Genomic DNA, 8033 nt, shown 5'->3' on the forward strand with positions numbered 1-8033 from the left:
GCTTACTCCACCCCGCCAAAGAGGACCTGAGGAGGAATCAGGGTCCCAGCCTCCTACACACCCTCTGCACCGGCTCCTTCCTAGATGCGGAGAAAACTGCCCTCTGGTTCCAGAACTTTGTGATCTCAGGCTGAGTGGAGGTGCCTCAGTCACGTCGCTACAGTATGAAGCTGCTACTCTCCAGCTGCTCCTGCAAACTGCAGCTGACAAATGCCTTCAGGAGAGCCCTCTTCGTTGAGATGATGTTTGGGGTGCAGCAAGGCCACTCGGACTTCTTCCTGAGCAGCCAGACTACAGAGGCCATCCCCACCCCAAGCATGATGTGGCCGGAGAACCCCTGTGTGTTCACTGGGGTCCGGGTGGAGAACCAAGGTTAAAGAAAGCTTTTGAGATGTCTCCAGTTCAAAGCATGCACTTGTGCAGTACATGGCTCGTTTATAAGAAGCAGTGGCCTGACGGCAGCTGTGTGGCAGAAGATTTTTGCCCTGCTTTCTCTTTTCACTCTAAAGGCCATGGTGGCCATTTGACATGGACCGAGAAACTCCCAGGCAGCTCCGGCTGGGCAGGGAGCAAGCGAGACGCACCGCTGATGCGCCTCCGTGTACTCACTGGGGTCCAGGCGGAGAATCTGCCCGTCCCAGACACTCCCCAGGGAGCTGGTAGTGCAGAACTGAAGATGCTGGGCATGGAGAAGACGGTGCTCTATCGGCAGCGGGCGTTGCCGCCTGGGGAATCTCCACCCTTGGGAAATGTCTCTTTGGAAGCAATGTCCTCTCGCAGTGGCACAGCAGGAACAGAGATCCTGCCATGGACAGGCCCCGTCCCGCCGCCAGGGTATACGTCACCACCCACCCATCGGTGTGACAAAGGCACCAAGAGCACAGCCATGTCCACGAGCACGGAGGTCAGCATCAAGGGAGCTGATCCCATCTCAGGGGATTGCATTTCAAGGAGCAAAGCATCCACGGGTCCCATCACCCAATGTGATGTTTGGTAAGGGTTTGGGGGGCCTCTGCCTGCTTTGTAAAGGGAGGCCCTGGGAGCCCTGTCCACGCGGGTGGGTCTGTACTTTGTGGGTGTGGGGGGCCTTTAGGTGCCTGGGGCTGCTGTGAGTCGCTGAGCCGGGGTGGGGCCGAAGGGCGGGGCTGGCCGGTGGGCATGCCTGTGATGCACTCTAGCGCCTGTGACGCGTCACAATGGGGGCAGTTATCAGGGGCGCCAGCAGGCAGTGCTGCCCCAGTACAGCCTGGGCCGGCGGTGAGTGCACACGCCGGGGGAGGCTGGGCTGGACGAGGGCCGGGGCAGAAACGTGGGCCCCTGGCAGGGTGGGTTGTCACCCTGCATCGAGGGCCCAGCCGCTCACGGGAGCGCCTGGGGCAGGGCACGGTGCCGCTACCGCCGCTGGGGCTGGGCGCAGGCCTTGCTGCCTCCCAGCTGCCTCGCACCCTCTCCTAGGTGCCGCCAGCTCCCTGCGGCTCCCGTCCCTCCTCCCCCTGCTTGCCAGCTCCCTCCCTCGCAGCCCCACTGAACCCCTTCTCTCCCTCTTCCTGCAGGCCATGGCTGCCACAAAATTCCTCATCTGGCTTGTGCAAAGCATCTTTCTGAACCTGCCGATGGTCGGTGATGAGCTGGATGAGGCCACACGTGAGCGCATGCAGCAGCGTGCGGAGCAGCTGAGCCAGGAGATGGCTCGGCTGCTGCAGGAGCTGGAGCAGAGGAGCCAGGAGCAGAGGAGGCAGGAGCCGAGGGCCCAGGAGCAGAGCGGCTTTTCCTGGGGAGCCCTGCTCTTTGCTGCCTTGCAGCAGTGGCAGTTCTGGGCCATTGCTGGAGTCCTGGTCCTGCTCTTGGGGCTCTGCTGGCGGTGGAGGAAAAGAATCCGTGAGGTGGACAGCAGCGACGAAGACAGCTCCAGTAGCAACACAGACCAGGAGGAGGAAGAGGAGCAGGAGGAGGAAGAAAGCGAAGGAGAAGATCCTGATGATGAGAGGAATCTAGGCAGGTTTTTTGCAAAGCGTATCCAGTGGCCAGTGCAGAACCTGGCCTACAAGAGCCAGGTGGTGAAGGAGCTGGTTGGCAACCTCCTCCATGTCCTCCAAGTGCTCTCGTCAAATGGCTTCTTCCCGGTGCTGCAACCAGCCATCGGGGTGGGCAGTTCCTTCGAAGGCTGGAATCCCTGTGAGGATGATGCTGTCTATAGCCTGCTCGTGCCCTTGCAGCCCCCCCGTGGGCACACCTTCCACCTGGAGCTGGGCACGGCAGGGGAGATGCCAGCGAACGACTCCTGCGTCCACGTGGAGCTGGAGTGCACCTGCATGAGGGAGCAGCTGGCAGAGAACATGCTGTGCTTCCTCCACCACCCTGAGGAGGACCTGATGAGAAATCAGGGTCCCAGCCTCCTACACACCCTCTGCACCAGCTCCTACCTAGATGTGGAGAAAACTGCCCTCTGGTTCCAGAACTGCGTGAGGTCAGCCTGGGTGGAGGTGCCTCAGTCACATCGCTACAGTATGAAGGTGCTACCCTCCAGTCGCTCCTGCAAGCTGCAGCTGACGAACGCCTTCAGGAGAACCTTGTCCGTTGAGATGATGTTTGGGGTGCAGCAAGGCGACTCGGACATCTTCCTGAGCAGCCAGACTACAGAGGCCATCTCCACCCCAAGCACAACGTGGCCAGAGAGCTATGCTGTGGCAGAGGTGAAGTTCTTCAGGCATATGGCCAGGCACGCCCCACCTAATAGCTTCCACCTCAAATGCCTGCAGCTCTATGCCCGCATCCTGGAGGCCACAGGCTTTTCCACCTATACCTTGAAGACAGTTGTGATGCACCTCCTGACCACGCTACCCCTGTCAGGCTGGCGCAGGAGGCATTTCCTGCTGCGGCTGCAGGATATCATGCAGTACCTGCGCTGCTGCCTGGAGGAGAAACGCCTCGACCACTTCTTCTTTGGCAACGAGAGGGTGCCCGAGGAGATAATCTTGCCCCCAGCCTTCCAAGCAGCTGAGCCGCTCAACCTCTTCCAGCACCTGGCGCAGGATCCAGCTGCGCATGCCGCGGCACTGCGTGAGCTCGATGAGCTGCAAGATCGGCTCACAAGACTGCTGATCTACGGCCGCTGAAAGAGGTCTTCATGCACAGAGCTATGTTTCTGAGTCTCAGAGCCAACGGCAGGCAACCACCTCATGCTGCAGGAAAACGAGGGCAGAACGCGGAACACAGAGAGGAAAGGGCAAACCCTGCGCAGCAGCCCTCTGCCAAGAGCGGCAGCAGCGTTCTCCTCTCGATGCTGTCCCCAGCACAGCAGCCGCTGACAGCTACAGTGGCGACAACGACTAGTTTCGCCCTGCTTTCCCCTCGCACTGGCTGCAGCCAGGATGGCGTTTCACGTGGGCCCAGAAATTCTTGCTGGCAGCTCCGGCTGTACAGGGAGCAAGCGAGACGCATCGCTGATGCGCCTCCGTGTACTCACTGGAGGAGCTGAGGAGAAATCAGGGTCCCAGCCTCCTAGGCACCCTCTGCACCGGCCCCTACCTGGACATGAAGAAAACCACCCGCTGGTTCCAGATATTGGTAAAAGCGGCCTGGGTGGTTCTGCCTCAGTGGAGACACTGCCGTCTAACAGTGCTGCCCTCCAGGCGCTCCTGCAAGCTCCGGCTGACAAACGCTTGCGATAGTACCCTCTTGATTGAGATGGTCTTTGGTCTGCAGCAAGATGACTCGGACACCTTCCTGAGCCTCGAGTAGGCAGAGGCCAGTGTTACCAGCAGCAGGACGTGGCCAGAGAGCTGTGCTGTGGCAGAGGTGCGGTTCTTCAGGCACAGGGCCAGGCCTGAAGACGCTCCCCGGGGAGCTGGTGCCGCAGAACTGAAGATGCCGCACATGGGGAACACGCTGCTCAACCGGCACTGGGAATTGCTGCCGCACCTTTCCTCCACAGCAAAAGCACGCTCTGGGGAGTGGGACCCCATGCAGCTGAAGGGGCCGGTACAAGGAGCCTGGCAACAGAGACTCCCGTCACGACCTGGACAGCGACTGCCTGCCCTCTTTGAGAGAGTCCAATCCCTCTGGCAGCGTTACCCTGGGCAAAGATGTCAATAAATCACTCGGTTAACACACAAACACTGCGTCTGGGAGCGCCTGTGCATCGCTTTGTTGGGGAACGCAGGCAGAGGGTGCTGACAGCTCAGCTGCCACAGAGTCGGGGAGCATTTTGCAGAAGAGCTGGTGCAGTGGGCTCTGGTTCCAGTGATTTCACTGAGCTTTGGCTTCCCAGGTGTTGTGGGTTAATCCCAGCAGGCAGCTTGACATCACACAGCTGCTCATTCACTTGCCCCCAGTGGGATGGCAGAGAGAATCCGCAGGGCAAAAGTGGGAAAGCTGGTGGGTTGAGAGAGGACAGGTTGGCAGGTGAAGCAAGAGCTACAGGCCCAGGCAAAGCAACATAAAGAATTCATTCACTACTCCCCTGGTCTGCCGACCAGACCTGCCTTTCCAGGAAGGGTTCTGCCTCGCTGGGGCTCAGGTTGAAGGCGCTACCAGGAAACTTCCTAACCCGGTATGGCCCTCAGATTATTACCAGCTCTTGCTTTGTCACGTGGGTACCCACAAAGTCGCGACGAGAAGCCCAAGGGCGGTCAAAAGAGACTTCAAGGCCTCGGGGAGATTGGTAAAGGGATCAGGAGCGCAGGTAGTATTCTCCTCTGTCCTCCCAGTTGTAGGGAATGACATTGAAAGAAACAGGCAGCCGCAGCGTATCAATACCTGGCTCCAAAGCTAGCGTCACTGGCAGAATATGGGGTTTTCCAATCATGGGATGGTCTATGCGACACCAGGCCTGCTGGGGTCTGACGAGAGGCACCATTCTCAATGGGAGAAAAGTATTTTTGCTCACCAGTTAGCGGGGCTGATGGAAAGGGCTTGAAACCAGGTTTGAAGGGGGCAAGGGATAAAATCGGGCTTAGTAGTGGTAAGCTATGGGACGGCATGGCAACGTTTGAGGGATGGCGCGCTAGCGAGAGCTTTCACTCTGCTCCACGACGTACTGAGGACGCCGGAGCGCATTTGAAATATTTGTACGGTAATGCACGTGCTGTGAGGAATAGACAGGAGGAACTAGAGGCCTTGGCTCAGTCCCAGAGCTCTGGCATCGTTGGCATAAGTGAGACCTGTTGGGAAGAGTCCTGTGGCTGGAGTGCTGGCATGGACGGTTATAGGCTGTTCCGGAGAGAGAGGCGGGGCAGGCGAGGCGGAGGGGTAGTGCTGTATGCAAAGGAGGGCTTGGACTGTACAGCGCTTGCAGCTGAGGACGACGTGGTTGAGAGCCTCTGCGTAAAGATTAGGGGAAAAGCCAATAAAGCGGAAGTTCTTGCAGGAGCCTACTATGGATCACGCAGCCAGGATGATGACACTGATGTAGTATTCTATAAGGAATCAAGGGAGATCTCTAGATCAGTCGCCCTGTGTCATCCTCCTGGGCGAGTTCAACTTCCCAGCTGCTAACTGGGACTGTCATGGAGCAGACATGAACAGGCCCAGGAAATTCCTGAAGCCCGCGTTGAAGAGAACTTTTTGAGAGGGGTCCTAAGGGAGCCAACTAGGAAAGATGCCCTCCTAGACCTGTTCTTTGTGCATAGAGACGGTGTCGTGGGCAAAGTGATGACCGGTGGCTGTCTTGGGCATAGTGATCAAGAAATGTCTGAGCTTAAGATCTTTGGTGGTATGGGAAAAGCTGTCCACAGAGCTACTACCCTGGATTCTGGGAGGGCAGACTTTAGGCTGCTCAAGGAACTAGTTAGTAAGGTCCCGCGGGAAGCCGCTTTCGAGGGTACTGGTGTCCATAAATGGTGGTCACTTTTTAAGAGCCGTTTCTTAAGAGCACAGGAGCGGGCAATTCCAATGTGTCACAAGTCAAGCAAGAGGGGCAGAAGGCTGGCTTGGCTGACCAGGAATGTCCTTTGGGAACTTAGGCGGCAGACCAAAGGGTATGGGCTTTGGAAAGGGATCTGGGGATTTGGGCTGATGGTAAGCTCAACAGGAGTCAACAACGTGCCTTGGCGGCCAAAAGGGCCAGCCATCTCCTGGGGTGCATTAGGCACAGTATAGCTAGCCCGTTGAAAGAAGGGATTGACCCACTATACTCACTGCTGGTGCGGCCTCACCTCGAGTACTCTGTGCAGTTTGAGGCACCACAGCGTAGGAAGGATATAAAAATATGAGAATGTGTCCAAAGGAGGGCGAGAAAGATGGTGAAAGGACTAGCGGGCATGTCGTTATGAGGCGCGGCTGAGGACACTGGGTTTGTTCAGCGTAGAGGAGAGGAAACTGAGGGGTGACCTGGATTGCTGTCTACAGCTTCCTCAGGACGGGCAGCGGAGAGGGAGGTGCTGATCTCTTCTCTCTGATGTCCGGCGCTAGGATGCAAAGGACTGGCTTAAAGCTGCATCAAGGGAAGTTCAGATCGGATATTAGGAAAAAGTTGTTCAGTGAGAGGGTGGTCAAGCAGTGCAGCAAGCTCCCCCCAGGAAACGGTCATGGCCCCAAGCCTGTTGGTCTTCAAGAAGCAATTGGACAACGCTCTTAGATATAGGAGAGAGAGTGGTGCTGAATGGAGTTAAACCTAGTGGGCGGCCGGTCACAAGTGGTGTTCCCCAGGGCTCAGTATTGGGGCCAGTTCTGTTTAATCTCTTTCTCAATGATCTGGACGAGGGGATCGAGCGCACCCTGAGTAAATTTGGAGACGACACCAAGTTGGGCGGGAGTGTTGATCTGCTGGAGGGTAGGAAGGCTCTGCAGAGGGATCTGGCCAGGCGGGATCGATGGGCCGAGGCCAGCTGTATGAGGTTCAACAAGGCTCAGTGCTGGGTCCTGCACTTGGGTCACAACAACCCCATGCAAGGCTACAGGCTTGGGGAAGAGTGGCTGGAGAGCTGCCTGGCGGGAAAGGCCGTGGGGGTGTTGGTCGACAGGTGGCAGTGTGCCCAGGTGGCCAAGAAGGCCAAGAGCATCCTGGCTTGTATCAGAAATAGCGTGGCCAGCAGGACCAGGGAGGTGATACTGCCCCTGTACTTGGCATTGGTGAGGCCGCACCTCGAGTACTGTGTTCAATTTTGGGCCCCTCACTACAGAAGGACATTGAGGTGCTGGAGCGCATCCAAAGAAGGGCAACGAAGCTGGTGAAGGGTGTACCGGTGTTATGAGGAGCGGCTGAGGGAGCTGGGGTTGTTTAGCCGGGAGAAGAGGGGGCTGAGGGGAGACCTTATTGCTCTCTACAGCTACCTGAAAGGAGGTTGTAGCAAGGTGGGGGTCGGTCTCTTTTCCCAGGGAACAAGCGATGGGAGGAGAGGAAATGGCCTCAAGTTGCGCCAGGGGAGGTTTAGATTGGATATTAGGAAAAATTTCTTCCCCCAAAGGGTTATCAAGTGTTGGAAGAGGCTGCCCAGGGAAGTGGTTGAGGCACCATGCCTGGAGGTATTTATAAGATGTGTAGACGTGGCGCCTAGGGCCATGTTTAGTGGTGGGCTTGGCAGTGTTAGGTTAAGGGTTGGACTCAATGATCTTAAAGGTCTTTTCTAACGTCTATGGTTCTGTGATTCTATGATTTAACTTCAAGGTTGGCCAGTGTGGAGCCAGGGGTTGGACTCGATGATCCTCGTGGGTCGCTTCCAACTCAGGGTATGCTATGATGATGAGATTGCCACTGGCAGGCAGATGATGATAAATCCAAACTAAAGCACCACGCAAGCTCCTGTGAAGAAAATTAACTCTAGCTCAGCTTTAGCCAGTACACCAGGACAGCTGTGAGTCGCTGAGCCGGGGTGGGGCCGAAGGGCAGGGTCGCACGGCGCACGTGCCTGTGATGCGCTCTGGCGCCTGTGACGAGTCACAATGGGGGCGGTTATCAGGGGGGCCAGCAGGCAGCGCTGCCCCAGTACAGCCTGGGCCAGCGGTGAGTTCACACGCCGGGGGAGGCTGGGCTGGACGAGGGCTGGGGCAGAAACGTGGGCCCCTGGCAGGGTGGGTTGTCACCCTGCATCGAG

At 57.5% G+C, this 8033-nt stretch overlaps 1 protein-coding gene across 5 annotated transcripts; it reads left to right on the top strand.

Annotated features, from left to right (window-relative positions):
- Nucleotides 1–1541: 1541 nt before the first annotated feature.
- LOC148056915 (inositol 1,4,5-trisphosphate receptor-interacting protein-like 1) lies at nt 1542–3741 on the top strand. Of its 5 annotated transcripts, none has more exons than XM_087747062.1 (2): nt 1542–2462; nt 3562–3741. In XM_087747062.1, the coding sequence occupies exons 1-2, from the start codon at nt 1557–1559 to the stop codon at nt 3739–3741; spliced, it is 1086 nt and encodes a 361-aa protein (XP_087603188.1). In that variant the 5' UTR covers nt 1542–1556. The 5 variants fall into 5 exon arrangements, with proteins under 5 accessions (XP_087603188.1, XP_087603186.1, XP_087603185.1 ...); XM_087747060.1 differs by lacking the exon at nt 3562–3741 and having other exon boundaries at nt 1542–1878; nt 1966–3116; XM_087747061.1 differs by having other exon boundaries at nt 1557–2362; nt 3468–3741.
- Nucleotides 3742–8033: the final 4292 nt, after the last annotated feature.

The sequence above is a fragment of the Nipponia nippon genome, unplaced genomic scaffold (assembly GCF_047370975.1).
Source record: "Nipponia nippon isolate SJK-2023a ecotype South Korea unplaced genomic scaffold, ASM4737097v1 scaffold_11, whole genome shotgun sequence".
Classification (NCBI taxonomy): Eukaryota; Metazoa; Chordata; class Aves; order Pelecaniformes; family Threskiornithidae; genus Nipponia; species Nipponia nippon.

Coding starts and splice junctions, on each gene's coding strand:
- LOC148056915 (XM_087747059.1), top strand. CDS start 1,557: ATGGCTGCCACAAAATTCCTCATCTGGCTTGTGCAAAGCATCTTTCTG.